Here is a 22,433-nt window from a genome sequence, read left to right as displayed (position 1 = left end):
CTACTTCATTGGTTTATGTTATATTTTAGATTTCAATCATCAACTTTTGCTTCAATCGTGGAAAGGGGAAATTTGAGATTGCATGCATCTGTTCGGTTTTGTTGTAGCTATTCACTTGCTATCTAGTAATATTAGGGAAAGATCTTTAAAATAACTAATATTAACATGGATGGTGAAGTTTTTAATGCTTTATCTAAAAGACTTTTAAATTTTATTTTTTTATGAGTAGGTCTCTTGTGAGACGGTCTCACGAATCTTTATCTGTGAGACGTGACCGATTATTCACAACAAAAATAATATTCTTAGCATAAAAAGTAATATTTTTTCATGGATGACCCAAATAAGAGATTCGTTTCACAAAATACAATCAATGAGATTGTCTCACACAAGTTTTTGCTTTCTTTTGTTTAAGAGTAAAGATTAATATTATTTTTAAAATTATTCAAAATAATCCAATATTTATAAATTTATCAGCACTTAAAATTGTACGGCTCTCATTCGATTATTTCTGGGATTTTCCCGAAATGCCCCTTCGTAGACTTCCACTGCGAGTCCTTCACACGTTACCTCTCCGGCCGCCGCCGCCTCCGACACCGTCAACACCATCGCGACCACCTTCCCTTTTCTCCTCTCCACCGGATACTCTCCTCGTCGATAGAGCCATAGCCTTTCTCAAACGGCACGACCTGTTCCATCTTGACCCTTTAACATCCCAATTTACTCCTCAGTCCGCCTCCTACTTACTAATCCAATCGCAGAACGACTCAATCGTGATACTAAAATTTATCGATTGGGCTTGTAAATTTCCCTTCTTCATCAATGACCTGCAATGTCATTGTCTCGCCATTCACATCCTTACCCGCTTCAAGCTCTATAAGAAAGCTCAAGCCCTCGCGGAGGAGATTTCTGTAGCTTTTCCCGATTACTTGGAGGGAGATTTACTGTTTTCATGCCTGAAGGACACATACCAGGCGTGCAACTCGAGCTCCGGTGTGTTTGATTTGATGGTAAAGGCGTTTTCTAGCTTGAAAATGATCGATAGAGCTTTGAATTTTGTAAGTTTAGCTAAATGTCACGGGTTCATGCCTAGTGTACTGTCATATAACTCTATTCTAGAGGCAGTAATTCGTAGTTCAGCTCACGGACATGTAGAGTTAGCTGGGAATGTGTATCGTGGTATGGTGGAAAGTGGCATTTCTCCAAATGTTTTTACTTACAACATATTGATTAGAGGGACATGTGCTAATAAACACATTGATAAAGGGTTAGATTTACTCGAGGAGATGGAGAAGAAGGGTTGTTTACCGAATGTGGTCACATATAATACTTTGATGGATGCATACTGTAAAATAGGGAATATCGACGAGGCCTATAGATTATTGAATTTGATGTGGCAGAAAAATTTGGAGCCAAACGTGATTACGTATAATGTGATACTGAATGGGTTGTGTCGTGCGGGGAGAATGAAGGAGACTGGTAAGGTTTTTGCAGACATGAGGAGCAAAGGTTTGCTTCCTGATGAAGTGACTTATAACACTCTTGTTAATGGATATTGTAAGGAGGGAAATATTCATGAAGCTCTTTTTTTGCATGCGGAGATGGTGAGGAATGGGTTGTCTCCCAATGTGGTGACTTATACTGCTTTGATAAATAGTGTATGTAAAGCAAGAAACTTGCATCGAGCCATGGAGTTTCTTGATCAGATGCGGGTCAGGGGAATTAGCCCGAATGAGAAAACATATACGACTTTGATTGATGGTTTCTCACAACAAGGGTTCATGGATGAAGCTTATAGACTTTTAAGTGAAATGATTAGTAGGGGCTTTTCACCTTCTGTCGTGACATATAATGCGTTGATCAATGGGCATTGTGTATCCGGTAGCATCGAAGATGGTTTGCAGTTGATCCAAGAAATGACTGTGAAAGGAATAAATCCGGATGTTGTAAGTTACAGCACCATCATATCTGGTTTTTGTCGAAATTCGGATTTGTACAAGGCATTTCAGATGAAAGAGGAGATGATCGAGAAGGGAATCTTACCAGATGCCATTACTTTTTCATCTTTGATCCAAGGACTTTGTGGGGTCTCGAGATTAACCGAAGCTTGTGAATTATTTCAAGAAATGTGGAAAACCGGTCTGCTACCCGACAAATGTACATACACTACTCTTATAAATGCTTTTTGTCATGAAGATGATATTGGTAGTGCAATTCGTCTCCATGATGAAATGATCTCCAAGGGGTTTTTCCCCGATGTTGTTACCTACAGTGTGTTAATAAACGGGCTAAACAAAGAGGCTCGCAGCAAGGAAGCCAAGCGGCTTCTCTTCAAGTTGTTCTATGAGCAATCTGTTCCTTATGACTTGACTTACGATTTCTTGATTGAAAGTTGTAGTAATATTGAATTTCAAAGTGGGGTAGCTCTTATCAAAGGATTCTGTATGAAAGGTCTGATGAAAGAAGCGGATCGAGTTTTTCAAGAAATGCTTCAGAAAAACCACAAGCCTAGTGAAGCAGTTTATAATGTTCTAATTCATGGTCATTGTAGACATGGGAACTTGCAGAAAGCAATCAATCTCTACAGGGAAATGGTTCATCAAGGACTCGTTCCCCATGTGGTTTCTGTTATTTCTATAATAAGAGAACTACACAAAGCAGGGATGGACAAAGAGCTGAGTGAAATACTACAAGATTTATTGAGAAGCTGTAGAATCACTGATGGTGAGCCGACTAAATTCCTCGTTGAGATGAATTTCAAAGAAGGTAACATGGATGCCGTTTTTAACATTCTCACAGAGATGGCTAAGAGTGGGCTTCTTCCCATTGCAGTAAGAAGTTCTTAAACTTGTGGATAACTTTTATGACCAGTGTTTGCATGGAACTCCTATGTGAAACACCCATGGTATATCGGAAATTTCACATGTGGAATTTCTGGACTGTAACTCTGAAATGAGTGTCCTAATGAATTGGGCAGATGGAATAGGTCCATTAGACATCTGCCATTCTTTATTTAGCATGTTACGATGCTGCAAGGATGATGGATATCGTTTTTTAGAATATCAGTTATCAGTTTGCTCTATCTTGCTGGTGAGGGCACTCAAACTGTTCATGATTCACTAAGTAGCTGTTCAACTCTCGGATGTCTGCTTGCACCGTTCTACTGTTGTAAGTTATAAATAAATAGTACGAAATCCATTTGCTATAATCAGGAATTATGTTATTCTTATGTGAGAAAGATTACGTTTTTCTCTCGGCAAATATAAGTAAATTGAGCTCTTAGTCATTACTGAGCTCCCAGAGACACTCATGTGGAGACTTTTCCATCTCTATTTGTGAGGGAATCCTCAATCTTTCTCTTTCTGTATGTGTAATTGCACTCTGTCGGTGGTTATTACTGTTGCCATTGCATAAGAATTATTGTTAATCCCGTTCGATGATCAGTGGATTGTCCAATGGTACTGTGTTCAATTATTGGCTGTATTCATACAGACAATCACCGAACTTTCTTTACTCTTCTACCATAGAATCTTTTACCATAGGATTTGAATCTTGTGAAACTTGTCTAAACTCGAATTAAGCTCGTGATCGCTACTGTTGAAAATTCAAATTTACGCCCCTCCCCGCCCCAAGAAAGGGTAAATATATTCCCGGTTCTTTAAAAGGGTTGGTTAATCAGTAATCATTGTGCATCCACATCTCAGCAATAATAAAAACTTGTCTCGTTTGGGTATCGCCTTTTTTACTTGACATTTCAAGAAATTCGGCTACGGTTTCCTTTCCCCTTCCCCATATGTAATGATGACACCATTTGATTGGCCAACCTGTTAAACATGTCTAAGCGGTATATCATTATGATAAAATGCTACCATAAAAGTCTTACTCTATCTCAACACGCAGATAATATTAATGTTGCAAAACCTGGATCATTAGGGCAATTGTTAGGGTAGTACTTTGTGGCAGGCTTCTTATGTTTTCTGAGTCATTTATAAACAAATGAATCTTTCAATATATGGGGAGATCTTATTCTGTGCAGTCTTCATCCTTGGATAAAATATGTAGGACTGCCTGACAAATGTTTTTTTTTGGTGGGTAAGCCTGATAAACATTTTCTTGATGCAGCACATACATAATCTGTTACTGGCGCTGTGCTTTGATTACTTTTGTGTCAGCTAAGCTGCTCATGCAATGTCAAAGTGTTCACACCGATTTGGGTCCTTCTTTCAAACAAGATCTTAATAAGGTTGAGACTGCCTGCCATTTATTTCTTCTCTGTCAGAGTGTAACCTGGTCTGGTCCACCACCCTCCACATTCAGGGGCTCCACCCTAATAATAACCAGCGGAACAAGCCACATGTCATACACATACATAAGATATTTTGTTTGTAGTTTTGGAAAATGTTTTACAATTGAATGATAAATGAATTGAAATAGCCTTCTATTGTATTTTTAAAAATATAGTATTCAGAATAAAGATTATCAGACTATTTGGCAATCATTTAATTGATGTAGCAAGCAAAACAATTAATTTAAATTCTCTTTGCTCGTTTCTCTCTCTCTTGTAAAACTCTAGTATAAATCTCAATTCTTAAAATCTCGATCCTATGTTATCAGTAATTTTATATTTTATGCATTCCTCTACGATGGCGTTTGTGGAAATTTTATATAGGTCCTAGACTAACTTTTAACTAATATTAAGAATACCATATTTTTAAATTTGAATGGAGATCATATATGTCATAAGGTTTGGGAAGTCCAAACCTCCGTACCCATCTTCATTCCTGTTTTTCGGATTTCGGGTTTTCCCCGTGAGGAAAATTAACATCTCTATTTGGTTTCAAGAAACCGATTCCAAACTTTTTCTCAACCGGATAGTTCCAGACCGGTTTCGGGTTGACCCAGCCTCGTTAAACATTCATAAAATTATTATGTCTCTACTCATGTGTGATATTCAATTTCCCTCAAAATAACTTCCCTCCATGATATTTAATTTGATTATAGATAAATATTTCAGTTAATTAATGTCACTTTACAAGAAAACCCAACACCTGATTTTAATGATTACATCCACCATTTTAGAATAATGGAATCTCTGCATCCTTCGTTTAACAGCTGCATTCGAATAATAAACTAAAAGAGAGTAGACAAAAGGGTGGCAAAATCAAAGGGTTTCATTTAAATTTTACCTTTTATATATATAAAAAGGCCTTTTATGATGATCTTAAAGTTAATTGCATTAGATTCTTGGCTCCACCTGTCTACATTTTAAAGTTTTGTTTTAAAATATCTAAAATTTATTTTTCTAAAAAGAAAGAATATACGTTAAATATAGTTCTTTTTTTTATAATCAACGTTTTTTATAAATTAAAAAAAAATTGATTTGTATTCAAAACTTGGTGTGCTTTATGCAAATGTGTTTTCTTTCTAAAATTATCGAACAGTTGGGATTTTCTTAATCTGAGGTTCGTGGCTAGGGTGGGTACTATACGGTATATTGTACCAAACTACGATATCGTAGGTATGAAAAAAGTTCATACCGGTACCGTACCGACACCGAAAATTTTGTCGGTATACCGACAATTTTTTCTGTACCGATACCGAAATACCGGAAAAAAATATTTTGTACCGATACCGATACCGAAAATTTACCGTACCGAAATTTTCAGTATACCGATTTTTTGGTAAGTTCGGTATTTTTTCGGTACGATTTTTCGGTATTTCGGTATTTCGGTATTTTTCCCACCCCTATTCGTGGCAATATTTGATGGCAAAAACTTGTGTGAGACGTTCTCACATATTGTATTTTGTGAGACAGATCTCTTATTTGGGTCATCCACGAAAAAGTATTACTTTTTATTGTGAATATCGGGTAAAGTTAACATGTCTCACATTTAAAGATTCGTAAGACCGTATCACAAGAGACCTACTCATATTTGATTATAATAATCATCACAATTCGTCGGGGTACTGTGTACATATAAATTATGATAAAAGAGGGACAAATAAAATAGTAATATTATATGTTTACTATTTTTTCATCAAATGTCCGATAAATACGTGAAAATGAAATATCTTTAGTTTATTTTAAAATATGTTATATAGTTTGGTGAGAATATGATAAACAGTTTTATAAAATAATTAATGAAATAATTGGGAAATTAAATGCAAAAACTTATGTGAGACGGTCTCACGATCGTATTTTGTGAGACGGATCTCTTATTTTGATCATCCATGAAAAATATTACTTTTTATACTAATAGTATTACTTTTTATTGTGCATATCGGTAGGGTTGACCCGTCTCACAGATAAAGATTCGTAAGACCGTCTCACGAGAGTACATACTCATGATTAAAATATTGTAAGTTTTGAAAACTAGTATTATAAAATCAAACTTTGTGTACGTCAATGGCTGAACTGCAGAACATTATTAATTTAAACATATCTTTATTTAAAACACAATCGTGTGCATTTACGAACAAAATTAACAATTAAACAAAGTGAATTACGTAATGAAAATATATTTGCAGATTTTTGAGCATGAAATTTACAATTTTTATTGATGAAAATTGTGCTTATTCTAAAATTTCTTGGAATCGGATGAGAATAGAGATGGCTGAAATCCTAAACAACCCAATAATCCTTGTTTGTAAGGCAAGAAAGTTCTCTTCTTCATTTCCTCTGAAACAGCTCTATTTACTGTGTAATGCAACTCATGAGCTGAGATTGGAGGGCCTGATCTTCTTCTCCTGGAAACTGATCCGCTGCTGCTATCTGTAGACCTGAAACTCGAATTCTTAACATCGATGGAATCCGTTTTCTTCAATACAGAAAACTTCCTCATCTGTTCTTTATCCGTTGCGTGGCTTTCTGATGCGCTTCTGAACAGTAAAAGGTCTTTGATCTTCCATTTCTTGTGCCAAAATGAAGAAAAAGTGGAAGCTGAAGAGGGATTTTCTGTTGGTTCCTGGTTGAATTCGGGATCAAATAACAGATCAGAAACTCTGAAAGGAGACAAGGATCTTGTCGCTTTATGCCTGGATTGTGACGAATTTGAAGAATTGTTGGATCTTTCCCTTCCTCTTGTGTAATTACTTTCATGAAACTTTTGCTTCCGTGTCTCTTCCAGGGCTGCTGCAAATGGGCCCAGGTCTGAATCTTTCTTCCTGTGGCGTGGAGAGAATGGTTGTCTGAACATTTTCTTTGGAGATTTCGGCGAATCCGGGGTGGGCTTGTGATTTTGTTCGTAATGAAATCTTGGAGGTGGCTTCAACGGCTTAATCTTGCCTCCATCGAAAAGCTCATCCGCCGACAGAGAAAGCCTCTCCAGATTCCCACTGAAATCAAACTCAAAATCTATCTCCTTCAAATCTTGTTCAGCATCGCCATAGTTCGAAGAAGCAGCAGTGCTGATCTGGTCTTCTTTACTCTTACGAATCCCGGGCTTTTCTTCCCAGTCAAACGGCACAGAGACATCCCCGCCATCTTCGGCGGCGTAGACCCGTGGGCTGGCGGGAGCACTGTAAAAAAAAGAGCCGAAACGTTGAGGGCTGGAAGGAGCACTTACGTAAGGTGAAGTGGAGGCGCTGTCGAATTTGAAGTCCATGTTTGCCCGTGGTTTCATCATCTCCATCGCCATACCTGTTGTTGCAGTGTGTATATTAAGAGCACAGGAATTGATTGCTGAAGCCAAAATGGAGTTTATATGTAAATGCTGGGGTAGGAAAGGGAAAGGAAGGGGGGGACAGTTTTTTGACTTGAATTTGGGCTTATATAATTTTTTTTTCTAATATGGAATTTTCATTCTTCACATTTAATTTTCTTGACGGACACTTCCACCAATCCTCTAGCAATTTATTAATTTTCCATCTTTTCTAAAAAGTCATTATTTATATTATATTTGGGAAAAAAAATTTACACTAACTTATTTTATTTTTGTTTTGGTTCATTAAGTTTTAAATTTTTGGTTTTGTTACACTACTTTCTAATTTTCAATTATTTTGATCCGACAATTCAAAAATTTTCGATTGAGGTGAGTATTTTTTCATGTAATATTAGCATTTTAGGATTTTGCTTCAATATTTTTTTGATAACACGTAAGCATTCCAAAGAAATAGGATAATAAAAAAAAACCAAAATTAATACACTAAACTCTGATTTTGAAAATTTTGGGATGAAAAATTTATATAAAAAGGTACTAGATAAAAAAAAGTTATTTTTCTTTTATTAACATAAATTTACTCCAATAAAATCAAATTTTATATAAAAAGTAGTAAACTCAAAATTATATTTTATATTAAATGTTAATATGTATACAAACTTTGCACTTAACATCTGTTACTGTTAATTTATATTTATGTTATAAAGAGAAAATATCTTAAAATAATTATTTCGGTATGACTTCTTCAAAATTTCAATTATCATTCTTATTTTTAATTAATTTACTAATTATTTATTTGATAACTTATCCCCAAAAAAAATGATAATTCCTCATAAAAATAAACATTATATTTTTCTAATTAGTTAAATAAATATTTTTAGATAGTAATCTCAAATAACTTGAAAAAAATTAAGAAATTTTTTTTTTTAAAAAAAAAGAGAACCCCCATAAAATAAGGAACAATTAAAAAAATACAAAAGAAAAAAATAATATCAAATTCCAAATTCTCTCACTAAAAAATACCAAACATTAACAAAAAATATATAAGCACACAACACGAGCATATGATTTCTAATATATTAATAATTAATCAAGAAAGAGACTTTCAAAGTAACTAATTTCAGTGTTGATGGTGAAACATTTTTTGCTTTACCTAAAATACCCTCATTAATTTTGAATTTCTTCTCCTATTTTACAGTAAGGAATAAAAATTAATAATTTTTTTATGTAATTCATCGTTTAATTTTTATTTTTTAATGTACATATTTTTGTAATTTATATTTAATTTAAATTGTTAAAAGCAAGAATTAAACATATAAATTTATATCATAAATATTCACTTATTTCACACAAATTGTAGGCAAAAATACTAGTTATTATAGAAAAAAAACATGGTATTTAAATAAGAAGATTGGCTAGCAGGGGTATTTCAGACTTCTCTCATAACAAAGAGATTTTGATTGAATTAACTCTGATTGTCGCCGTTGAGGACTAACCCATTTTTTTCAAGGGTTTTGGAATTATTTCAAAGTAAACATGTCGATCATTCATGTGATATATTATATTCTCCAAATCTTTATTGTTGAATATTCATTTACTTTTTCCACTTTTCAAACTCTTAACTAAGATCCATAATTTATTTTTCAATTCAACAGCCGTGATCGAGTTTTGTATATAAGATATATTAAAATTATGACGACGGTCTCACATGTCGTATTTTGTGAGACAGATCTCTTATTTGGGTCATCCATGAAAAAGTATTAATTTTTATGCTAAGAGTATTATTTTTCATTGTGAATATCGGTAAGGTTGACACGTCTCACATGTAAAGATTCGTGAGACAGTCTCACAAGAGACCTACTCTAAAATTATTAATTTTTTATAAAATAAAATCAGAAACAAAATCATATACACATATAGTTTTGATATGCTGTACACTCATCGTACATCTGATAAGGTGACACTCACTTATTGGATGTGTAATTTGTCTATATTCCAACATATCCAATAGTTATTGTCACATCATCGATACTCACATAAATGTTCACGATAGATATGCTACATATCAAAACTGTATATCCAATCTCGTATATATGTAAGTGTGCGCGACCACACACAAGCATAATTTAAAATTTTATGAGTCGATAAAGATGATCTATCGCCCCACCTTCGGTTAGATGATGACATTAATAATAAAGTATTGGGTCAGCCATATACAGCTGCAACTGTTATTAGAAGAAATGCCTAAGCAAGCGTATGCCAAATTTATCGTAATTAAAATATTATTATTACAAACCTAAATTGTGTGCTACGATTTGGTTTAATTTTTAGAGTAGGTCTCTTGTGAGACGATCTCACGAATTTTTATATGTGAGACGGGTCAACCCTATCGATATTCACAGTAAAAAAATAATACTCTCAACATAAAAAAGTAATATTTTTTATGTATGACCCAAATAAGATATCTGTCTCACAAAATACGACCCGTAAGACCGTCTCATACGAGTTTTTACCTGCTTTCTGTATGATTTGGAACGTCACCTTTTTATTTAATTCGCAGTGGCGTGATTGATTGCCGAATTAATCATTTCTTTTATTTGCTCAACCATGCAATGACTTGGGAAATATATCGTGTATATATATAACAGCAAATTAAAAATATTTTCAATAAAATAATGTCAAAAGAATTCACTTGTACAGTTATACTAACCAACAATTTCCTTATCGTACTACCGAAAATTTGTCCATTTTTTAAGATTTATGTACGATGATAATGATATAACTCAAATATTTTAAATCATAAAATAATCCAAGCAATACGATTCGATTTCTCTATATTATTTGTTATATATCTATACTATATTATTAAGTGTGAGGACATGATAATAACTACCTAGAGAGGACATCAACTTTTTTTTCTCAATTTTACCCTTATATGATAATAATATTACACTTTTGTTTTTTTTTAAATTTCAACACACACTTTTATTATTATTTTTTCAACCATTCAAATATCAATTTAGTCCCTCCATAATTTGTAAAATTTCACTTTAGTCCATCGATAATGATAAAAAATATTGTACACACACGCATCGCGTGTGCAGAGTAACTAGTGATAATTAAACTTGTGATATTAACTCTGATATCAATTGTTGGCATGATCGCTTGTTTTTTATCAGAATATGTAGTTGATAATAACGATACAACTCAAACATTTTAAACCGTACAACAACTCAAACATTATATAATCGCCCTACAAGTATGGATAATTATTGCACTCAACGCACATGTAAGTTAAAAGAAAATGAAATATGTTTCACTTTTCCATGTTCAAAATACTGTATATCTTGTTTTTAATATTGCATGTACTATATACATTTAGATAAATTGCATTTCATTATTTCAGTAACATCTATTTTTATAAGAAATTATGTTCAATGAACACACCGACGTGGTGTAGCGGAAGCATATCCTGACAAAGATCAACTTGTGGATTCACATACAATAGTAGGAAATCACGAAAATAATGAGAAAAAAACATCAATATAATTTTATTCAATCTGAAAACTGTCTTTACATATAAAACATGTTTTTTTTTTAATACAGAAGGGTTCACAATAATCAAAGTCTGTAGAAATTTCCCAAAATGAAAAAAAGAAAATTTACATGAATAAAGATAATATTTTGGCTAAGGAATAAATAATCAAATTGGTAACAAATTTCGATATTCCTAAGTCGATTTATTGATAAAACAAAAACTTACCAAAAATTTAAAAAGCTCGGATTTAAAGACCTAAATGAATGAATTTACTTAAAATCCTTTCGAGCTAATGGCAAAACATGATTCTTGTTCATTGGTACGCTACAATCAAAGTAGTCTTTTTTTTTTTTTGGGTCCAAATCTAACGGATTTGGATCCTCTACTATGTTGAAAACACAGCATTTAGTGCTGTGCAATTTTTACACTAGATGATCAAGTGATCATCTTGTGGACATCTTGCCATATAAGACAAACTTAAAAAGTTATCAGATTAAACGAGATGATCATGTGATCATCTCGTGTAAAAAGTGCACAGCACTTAGTGCTGTGTTTTCAACACAGTAGAGGATCCAAATCCAAATCTAACGTTACCCATTGTCCGATTCCAATGTGTCAAGAAGGCATCTTGCACCGAATCACTTTATATATATATACACACACTATAGGCCTTTTAAAAACTACCCTATTATTTATTCCACTTTTATCTATAATCTATTATTAAGTGTGAGACCATTAGAGTAACTATATTAAAGCACATCAAAATATTTAATTCTATAATTACTTTCTTACTCTACTAAAAACATCCTCAAATAACTCCATATTTTATATATAAAAAAATCTGAACAAAACTTCCCTTTTAAATCGAACAACTCTTCTAGATTGAAAATAATTTCGGGTTAATTGTTTAGTATTATTTGATCAAATTAAAAATAATAATAACACATGTAACGTGTGTGCATCTTTCAATTAGATGTCGTTAACAATGGCGTCAAAATAAGAAATACATATTCTCAAATAAACAAACAAATGACTACGAGATTATGAGATTCACATGATTCTTCTTTGATCTTCTAGAAAGGTCAATGTAGATGTTTATATTTACTACACCTAACCCATGCATGCCTATTTTAATGATCTTCACAAGTATTTTCAATTTGTCTGGATTCGAAAATTTAAAGATAATCTAGAATTGATCTTTGTTGAACTAACAGGACAAAGGCCGAAATCGTAGAATTTTTATCTAGTGGACAAAATTTGATCCACATGTGATTTTCCATTAGGTTTTAAACGCCTCAAGTAACGTCCGGGACACTTGCCGGACGCAATTTCAAACTTGAGGGATATAAATAATTCACACAAAACTTGATGCACAAAATCGTGAACAAAAATATGATTAATAATTATCTCATTTTTTCCCTTAATAAATTCTTCATAAATAATGTGATAAAAATATCAAGGGGCTGCCATGATGTTAGGATATGAACAAGAGATGTTTCTTCATGACCATAAGAGTTCTAAGACGTCACCATACACGCTGCACCACAAGCAAACCAAACTGAACTCGGTTTCTGTCATGGGACTTGGGGTGATCGGGTTTCTTGTTTAAGGGGCTGGGTGAGTCTTGGCTTGGGTCAGGGCTTAGCCAGGGTCTGTGAGGGGTCAAGGGTAGAGTCCTAGCCATGTTAGGACTCATGTCTAGGGCTGGGGAAGGAGTCCTAGCTTTCTAGGACTCTCACCCGAGAACAGCGAGAGGCATGTGCAGGGTGCGCTGGCTTGCAGGGAAGTAAGGGCTTGGTCCAAGGCTCAGGGGCTGGGCTAGGTTAGGTCCTTAAGGTCCTAGAAGGGTGCTAGAGGGGTTGGTTCAGGGCCTAGGTTGGGTTGTCTAGGTCCTAGCAACAGAAACGTAGGGTCCATGGTAGGTGGGTTTCTCGGCCATATTACGCTTCTGCTGGTGGAGCTTCGGTTTTGGAGCTTGGGCTTGGTCTGGGCGTGGTCCAGGGTGGTTAGGGTCAGTGGCGGAGCCAAGAATCCGATTATACCCGGGCTAGAATTTTAAACTCTAAAATCCTTAATATTTTAAATTAATCTACCCGGGCTAATATTAAATTTATCCAAAATTATACAGAAATTTACATATAAATTTTCTTAAAATTTTTTGGACCACTCGGGCTAAAGCCCGAGTGAAAAGCTCACTGCCTCCGCCCCTGCTAGTTGGCTAGGAGTCTTGGCGAAGGGTAGAAGTCTCACCCACACATACGCACATATTTGGGTGAGTTTTCAGGAAGTCTTTGAGCGGGCCAGAGCTGGGCTTGGTCAGTAGGGTCCCTAGGTGGGTTGGCTAGGTTTTGGCTCAAGGTGGCTCGGGCGTGGCTCGAGTAAATTAGGAGATGGCTCGGTGTAACGTACCGTACTTTTCACTACATGAAATTTGCGGAAAAATAAAAATTTTCTTAAATATGAAATAAACTTTCAAATTGCGATCATCCATAACCCGTTCTCAAAAATAACTGCAACCAAACGTTCGAAATTAAAAATTTTGCTAAAGTATTTGTCTGGACATCATGACAGTAACATAAAATCAGAGTATTTGAAACTTTCATAAATTCTTAAAAACATGGAGGTCCTCGGGTTTAGCCTCCCGCACAGTCCAAGCCAGCTCACTGGTCCCACCCCTCGTCTCCTCCAATGCATCCTCACCTGCATCGATCAAGTCTAGTGAGTCTAAAGACTCAACACGTATACACTAGGAGTAACGAGTAATACGTAATAAAATCACATGCACCTTTAAAATAGAGCATACATACTTGAAACTTGAACTTACATACATACATAGACGTGCCATAACATGACGTGTTTGCATACTTGTACATACATGAACATACATAACTTCATCATTTTGCGTAGAGGCATGTTTCAAAGCAAGTGACCCATAACATAAATCGTCTGATCAGACTAAACCACAGTACAGGGCTGACAGAGAAAAATCCACTGCCACATACATGAGATCCCCGTTCATGCTTTATCGGGTGGATTGGTCCCCGTTCATGCTTTAACGCTTTCCAATCCTGATCTAAACCCGTTCATGCTTTAACGCTTTCCAATCCTGATCTAAACCCGTTCATGCTTTAACGGGGTGGATTGGTCCCTGTTCATGCTTTACCGCTTTCGAATCTCATACATAAATTTGGTCACAAGACATTTAGCATACCTCAAAAACTTGAAATATTTTCTTTTTTCACGTCGAACATACTTACTTAGCATTGAGAGATTCGTTGGATCTCGCTTGGGGCCACTGCTGCACATACTATCATGAATTCAACGCTTAAATTGCATAACTTAGACTTAGGTATTTGTACTCACCACTGAATCAAGTAAATAGCTTATGACATTCTAGATTACTCGGGGCTTGACCTCGTTTAATTGTCGTACTAACCCATGACATAAAGTCCCAATTCGATCCCTAAAATATTTCCCAAAGACTGGAGTACACGGACCCCAGTGCACCCCTCCGGATCCGGGTCCGTGTAGGTACTTGTAAAAGCATACTCGAAAGAAGTGAGGACACGGACCCCATGCCTAGGTCCGTGTAAGGGTCCGTGTAGACTCTGTAAAAAGACATTTCGGAAGAAACAAGGGCACGGACCCCGTGCCAGGGTCCGTCGAAGGGTCCGTGTAGGCTCGGTGAAAGTAAATCAATGGGAAATCGTGTATTCAAGGCTTATTTCTCCTAACTCTATCATCCCGACCATAAATCGACACCTCGAGACCCATCCTAGAGTGCTAGAACACTCATTCAAACTCAACCAAACGCTCCAAAACAACGACGTCCAACTTACAACGCAATACAACTCATGAACACGAAATTTGACACCAAAATCAGTTCCTACGATTTCTAACTAAACCAAGTGCCTAATGACACGAAACGAAATACCAACATACATCCCAACATCATTCTCGATATACCTAAACGCAGCAATGATCACCCATCGATGCCCAAAAAGCCTGCAACAAGAAAATCTCAAGAACACATCAATAACATAATTTTTCAGAAAACGCAGTTTGAGCAGTCCCACGAAAATGGTCATAACTCACTCAATTTTAATCTAAATATTTCAAATTTTATATCAAATCGAAGGTATCGAAAAGTTCTACAATTTTCATGTTAAAAATTTTCTCAAAATCACGATCGAAATATCGCAGTTTTTAAAAGAACAGTAAATTTTGAAATTTTAGATCTAAAAACGTTTCAAAATCGATCCAACATGTTTCTGCCCAAACCTTGCACATCATACATGGATTTTTACGCATAAAACAACGCAACACATACTATGACATGATCGACGCAGGAAAAACAGTATATACGTGCCTTTTGATAAATAACGATACCGAAACGACGACTCCAACACGGGAAGGATGCGAGAGACGATCCGGGACGAACGTGGCACTATTTTTCTTGAAGAAAAGGGGCGAAAATCCCAGAAATTCTTGAAGAGGGAGGGGCGGCTGCTACTAGGGCTAAGAACCCTAACTTTTCTCTCCTCTCAAATGATAGAAATCTGAAAGTATGTGTGTGTGTGTGTGTGTCGTGTGTGTGTGTGTGTGAGTGTGTGTGTGCGTGTGTTTGGGTAGTGGGGAGGGGATTAGGGATGTTAATTAGGAAAATAAATTGCTTAATTAGTAATTAACAACTAATAAAAATGTTAATGCATCTCTAACTTTAACAAAATCCATTAATTAAAAATAAGGTGCACAAGAAATAAATCTTTAAAAGTTTTAAAACTCCAAAATTCTTAAATAAATAATTTAGGTTTTTAAAAATACTACAACTAAGTAAATAATTTAAAATGCCCCAAAATTAATTTAAAATAAAATACCACGTTTAAAATCTGCCATAATCGTCACCGGTCCCTTTTCCTCGATCCCGCAGTCGAATAATCGCCTGAAACATGAAACTCGAGGAAATATTTTAACGTGCATCACATAAACATAAATAATTTAAAATAATACATTTAAATAAATCATGTATCACTAAAAATCTTTTTAAATTTAAATAAATGATTTAACAATTAAATAAATGCATGGTTTTACGTGTATTGATTTTGGGTTCTACACTCGGTGTGTTCGATAAGGTGTCAAAAACGAGATTTTAATAACAAAAATTGAATCCATGGGTCCACGAATGTGGTTCATGATTTTGAAGGGTAGAATAAATATTAAAAATGTTATGTTAAAAATTCGGGATCAAAATAATGAGTTTTGGATTTATTCGGAATTTAATCGCCGCACGAAACGCTAATTAACGAGTTAATTGAAACGTCTAGTTTAAGCTTTATAAAATTATGAAAAAATTATATTTAAGCTCAAATAATTATTAAAAGTCTAAATTTTTAATTTGGAAATTTTACATCAAGGTTTGGTTTAATTCGGGATTAAAACGCATTAATACGTCACATTTAAAGATTAATTTAAAAGTTCTCGATTTAAGCTAAATAAAAATATGAGAAAATTCATGTAAACTTAAATAATTATTTGAAACATATTAGAGTCAAAGAAATCAAGGAAAAGTCAAAACGTAAAATGTCAAGACCAAGGGTAAAACGGTCATTTTACCTAAATTAATAAGCGTCATGGCAGTGCTCTAATGCTGTTTTTATGATAATATGATTATTTTTAAATGTTTATGAAATTTACATGATTAAATTATGATTTTTAAATGTCTATTGGTTTGTATGATTTAAGGAAGACATTTAAAAGACATGTTGCATGCTTGGTTTCAAAAAGCAAAATGTATATGTTATGCATGATTTTTTTTAAAGTGATGAGAATACGAAACATTGAAGGAAGTGAATTAATTGTGATTATTACGATATTATGTTGGAGATATCGTGAGGGTTATAGTCCCAGTGGGAGCCCGACGATCGTATTTCCATTGAGGATATGAGGTTTGAGGTAAGAATGAAAATATCGTGAGGAGAGAAGGCCCCAGAGGGAGTCCATTTATGGGAAAAGGCCCCAGAGAGAGCCCCGACGATCGTATTTTCATTCGATGAGGATAGGCCAAGGCTCAGTTAACGGGTGAGAGTGTCACTGATGTCCCCGCCGCCCAGTACTGTGGTTACATGTAGATGGATCCATCGACTTTTTGAGGTTTGAGGAAAGTCACAATTAACTATCTGAATTCAAAAAAGGAAAAAAAGAAAATGTTTATAATCATGTTAAAAGGTTTTATGTTATGTCATGTTGAGGAAAAAGGAAAAAAGTTAAGGAAAAAAGTTAAGGTTTATTATTCATGTCATGAAAATGTTATTTTTACGTAAAAGTATTTTCACTGTTGCATGCGATTTTATACGTATTATTTGTTATAAAGATTATGGTGTTGAGTCTTTAGACTCACTAGGTGTGATGGATGCAGGTGAGTTTGAGGGAGGTCTTGATGGATGAAATGACTGGACTGAAGGTGCACACAACCCGATGACCAGCGCTTCTACTTTTCTGCATTTATGATTCATGATTTACGTTAAAGATTTTAAGACTATTTATTTATGCTTTTGAGAGATTTTGAGGGGTTTAGTATGGGCTATACTTTTCAAATTTATTGTTTTTTAGGTTTGGTAATCGTTTCACGATTTCATTTTTATGACTATTTCACTTGACTTATAAAATGCCAGTTGGTTGATGTTTTATTTTAATGGGTAAAATATTTTATAAAAATATTTTTATGTGGTATATGTACATGACCGAAAATATGATTGGAAAAAAAAATTTCTAGTACTTTTAAAGTAATAAAAAAGGCAGACGTTTCAATGAAACATAATTATCATATATTTAGACAATATTTTGTTATTATGCGTTGAAATTATTATGTGTTTTGAATTTTTATTTAATAATTTTATTAAATAATAAAATAATAATTTTTTCATTTTAAAAAAGCATATGTTTTTTTAAAAAAGATCATATTTTTTAAAAAAAAACTTTTCAGGTGGGTCGGGTTAGCTAGGTCGATTTTGGAGGAATTTTTTTAAATACCCATGCCTAAACCCGACCGGAACTGACCTAACCTACTCGAATTGACATCCCTACTTTTCATCAACCCCTTGATCAAAAATGTCAAAACTCAAGTCTGATTACACTAATCGGATCATGGTAAAAGCGTATAGTATAATCGCCTCATGACCACCTAGTTATCATTGATAGTGCCTGCAAGAACCTTAAATTATATTTAGCATACAATATGGTCACTTTAACTCATATATCGAGATCAAATATTAAATCATTGGTATATCGAGAGTTGCAAATAAATTCTATAACGAGGTGATATATCTTTGATTAATAAAAGCGGTATGGTATCTGCAACTGAGAAAAATTTTCCAAAATGCACGTACGTTTTACTTTAGAAAGAGATTATTTGCAGTATTAACTCATCAGGTCGCATATGATATCTTCTTGTAGGCAAATGTTGAATCCCCGACTACAATACGTTGTCTCCTACGTATTTCGAAACTACATCCAACCTCGCCACCAATGGTGTCGGTAAATGGATCAAAGTGCATGCTAGTACGTAAAGCCTTTATGTTATCTCAGGTCAAAGGATTAATGGTGTACAACCACAACCACAAGCATGCTAGTACGTAAAGCCTTTATGTTATTTCAGTTGAATTAATTCCTATTTCGTCATCCATTAAAAAAAAAAAGGAATTTAACAAATGAATTTTGAAATGAAAATTGGTATTAAGATTTAAAGAGTGGAATAAGTCAATAAAAAACCAATGTTCTAATCTCCTTTAAGTTACATACGTTTAATCTCAATTAATTTCAACAGTAATTCACAAGGTTTCGTTTATATTCATTAATAAAAATGTTTTTGTGTTAAAAATATGACATGCTAATTGATAATAAATTCATTTTTATCACGGTAGAATTTTGTATATTTGTGAAAAACTATTTATTTAAATTTAGAAGTTTATATTTTTTAGAACTTTAAAATTTATTCATCTCAAATTGGGAAAATCGAAATGTTATCGTGGGTATATTCATTTTTTTTTTGTCTTTATGTCATCAAATTTCAGTTTTAGCAGTCATTTATCTTTTAATTTTCAGCGATTTTACTTTTTTTAATCTAAAGTGTTGATGTGACACTACACATAACATCATATATCGAAGTTATATCAGTATCACCTCAACTCTGCGTCAAAAAATGAATTGAAAAAAAAAATCAAAAAAATATAGTAAAACTGGAATTTTACAACATGAATGACCAAAATTATAAATATACAAAATCAAAATTTCAATATCCCTTCCTAAAATGGTTATACCAATATAGGAGTCTTGACTAATGACCCGAGCTTCCGCATAGAGTAGTAAGTACCTCGTGGTATCGCACGGTCTGTATCTACACCGAGACGTATTCAAATCATGTTACTTTAAACCTTGAATATAACTTGGTTATTTTAAGAAAGATGAGATTTACACATGCAAGAAATTGTGTCAATTTCGTGTCCATAGATCCAAACCCTAATTCCACTGGCCATAAATTTCTCAATGGCTGGTAATATTGTAAATGGCCCATTCTGCCAGAGAGGGCGTGTGCTCGAGAGAAAATCGTATGCACCATAATGTTGATCTTCAGCATCAATGTATGCATTCCCAATCTGAAAATAATCACGTTTTAATTATAAGAATCTTGAATTATTGTGTTTTTTAACAGAAAAATGTGGCTCTCAATCAAAGTTACAGCAATCGCTCCCCTTGAGCTGGGAAAAACTCGCTAGGAAGATAGAACAAAAATGAGCAGTAGCGATAGCGCGCAGAAGGAGCTAATTGGAATCTGATATTTGAAAGAAACGTCCGCCTGCACTTTTCCTTGACTTCTGTCGGTCCCCAGACTCCGAAAAAGTTTATGTATATAACCTTATTTCAACTTGGTCCGGTATGGAATGAACTTATAATCATGAAATCGTCTCTTTTAAGTTTATGACGGTTTTATTTGTGATTATGTTGTTTATAATGATTAAATCAGCAAGCTGAGGTACGTAATGACCAGTGTAGCTCTCTCCGGTTATATCGAACTCTCGAGTTTTATAATCAGGAAATATTTCCAACCAGTTGACTAAAAATGTGTAGAAATTTGTTGCTGTTATTTTGTCTCATGTTATATAATCAGACGATGGACTCGAGTAGAGAATCCAACTCCAGCAGTAGATTCCAAGACAAGAATATGATATATGTCACTCAAAAAATTTGTTCATATAGCAGTGAAATTTACCCCTAAAAAAAACAAGAAATTGGAAAGAGAAATGAATTCTTACAATTGTTTCAAGCATTTATGTTATACCATTGATGTAAAACAATTGAACAAGACGCAATGGCAAGCTTGTCCAGTTTCCATTTGTTTCATTACCAAAATTGGTCGAATCTTCGCCCATGGAGTCACCCCAGAACAGATCAGGCACAATCGTACCATTTTGTCAGGTACAAGGCCACCACCCCTCAAGTTCTTATGTCGAGGTTGAGGGTGGGTCCTCCTCCCCTTTTGTCCCACGCAAATCTTATGTATATATATTTTAATAATAGTAAATAATAAAGTAAGTATTTTTTTAGATTAATATTATTAAGGTTCGAATTTTGTGGCGTGACGGCAACCTTAGTGTCTATAATTATAAAATATAATCAAACAATAAAAGATAAAAACAATTAATCTTTCAAATTTTCATTTAATTCTAATTATCATTTACCCAATTTTTTGTTGAAATATCAGATAAATAAACGAGGTAACATCGCAGTGGGACATAATTACTAATATCAACAATGAATAAGATTAACTTCAATATTTATAGTGGTTTTTGGGCTACGTCCACTCTAAACATCTCAAGAAGATCATTTTTTTAGTAATAACAAATAAGACAATAGAATTGAGAATACAAAATATTTCACAAAAAACATTAAGATTTTAACACTCATTTTCTCTCTACTAATCTTATTCTTTCCAAGGATAAACATCCTTTAAGAAATCTTACACTAAATCATTTATCTCACTTTTACAATTATTATCATAGATGAGAGGATTTTGTATTTTAGCGTGAATTCGAAATGAAGAATGGATTGGTATTTATCGGTGAAGTTTAAGGAAGAAAACAACAAATTATACATCTTTGCATACATAATCAAACCTAATAATTTTTTGCTAATGAACACATGCGTTTATAAGTAAAAAATGGTGTTCTTTGAATTCAAATTTATCTTGCTTTGAATTCAAAGATGCTTGATTATTTAGCATTTTCATTCTTTTATGCCAAATCTCAAATTTCTTGTGCGATTTCACTTTTCTTTTTGTATATCTCCATCGAAAGAGAGTACACATCGGTATCTTATTTTGTCATGCTTCCTACTAAACGAAATAATCGAACCAAAAGAGCTAAAATTTATGATGAAAATTCCTGTATTTAGTTATTAGGATACCCATACATCGAACTAATAAATCTAATATTGCACAGTATTTCTACAAGAATTTAATTAGATAAAACTGCGTTCATGAACCATGAGTTTTTCGGTTTTCCCCCACACCACAACCAATTTACTAGTTGTTATTCGATAGTTTTAAAATAATTCTTGCTCTATCTCCATTCAGTATCAAGATCAACCTACCAACCAATTAAATTATAATGTTCCCTCTTTGGTTGTGCTTGAGTTAACTATTTTTGTAGAGCAAAAATGAATATGAAGTAGTTGTTACATTAGTCCATCGTGCAATCAGGCTCGAGCTTGAGCTAGAGGCATGTATCATGATAGAATGATATCTGAGATGATCATATTTCGAAACACAAGGAGATAAGTGACATGGAGGACAAATTGCTAGCTAGATTGCCGTCTGGTGAGTCAACGAGTTGCACTGCGACGAGGATCCTGCTTCTGAAATAGTGGTGATTATTATGCCCTTATTCCATTACACTGTTAAGAATTTTTGACAGGAAAAATTTTAGGCAGAAGTTAAGTTATTTAAATTTCAGGGTAAAATTTTTCCTTTTCTGTTCCCTTGATGAGCATTCAGTTCATTGAGGCGTTGATCATATATGGTTCCCCTGGAAAACAAAATTCTTACTTAACCTTTCATTGTCGTCTTATGCGATTAATTCGGTTATCTGCTGTCCATACAAGGGGACATTTGTGATGTGAGGAAACAAGTTTGAAATCATAATTGATTAATAGACTTGTATGTTCTTGAAATTCAAAGAGGCACACCA

The 22,433-nt window shown here is 34.0% G+C and overlaps 2 protein-coding genes across 3 annotated transcripts; one reads left to right on the top strand and one right to left on the bottom strand.

Annotated features, from left to right (window-relative positions):
• Nucleotides 1-503: 503 nt before the first annotated feature.
• On the top strand, nucleotides 504-4,484 carry LOC142527321 (pentatricopeptide repeat-containing protein At5g39710). 2 transcript variants are annotated; one of them, XR_012815446.1, is made up of 2 exons: nucleotides 504-3,165; nucleotides 4,120-4,484. XR_012815446.1 is itself a non-coding variant. In XM_075632093.1 (1 exon), the coding sequence occupies exon 1, from the start codon at nucleotides 525-527 to the stop codon at nucleotides 2,841-2,843; it is 2,319 nt and encodes a 772-aa protein (XP_075488208.1). In that variant the 5' UTR covers nucleotides 504-524; the 3' UTR covers nucleotides 2,844-3,440. The 2 variants fall into 2 exon arrangements, 1 of the variants encoding a protein (XP_075488208.1); XM_075632093.1 differs by lacking the exon at nucleotides 4,120-4,484 and having other exon boundaries at nucleotides 504-3,440.
• A 2,079-nt stretch (nucleotides 4,485-6,563) lies between these two features.
• Nucleotides 6,564-7,743, bottom strand: LOC142526723 (uncharacterized). The gene has a single exon (XM_075631277.1). The coding sequence runs from the start codon at nucleotides 7,632-7,634 to the stop codon at nucleotides 6,576-6,578; it is 1,059 nt and encodes a 352-aa protein (XP_075487392.1). The 5' UTR covers nucleotides 7,635-7,743; the 3' UTR covers nucleotides 6,564-6,575.
• Between the last annotated feature and the right edge of the window lie 14,690 nt (nucleotides 7,744-22,433).

Source organism: Primulina tabacum, chromosome 15 (genome assembly GCF_025594145.1).
Source record: "Primulina tabacum isolate GXHZ01 chromosome 15, ASM2559414v2, whole genome shotgun sequence".
NCBI lineage: Eukaryota > Viridiplantae > Streptophyta > Magnoliopsida > Lamiales > Gesneriaceae > Primulina > Primulina tabacum.
This window is presented reverse-complemented; position numbering and strand designations above follow the sequence as displayed.

Bases quoted from the DNA above. Each gene is read 5' to 3' on its own strand.
- LOC142526723 (XM_075631277.1), bottom strand. From the start codon at position 7,634: ATGGCGATGGAGATGATGAAACCACGGGCAAACATGGACTTCAAATTC.
- LOC142527321 (XM_075632093.1), top strand. From the start codon at position 525: ATGCCCCTTCGTAGACTTCCACTGCGAGTCCTTCACACGTTACCTCTC.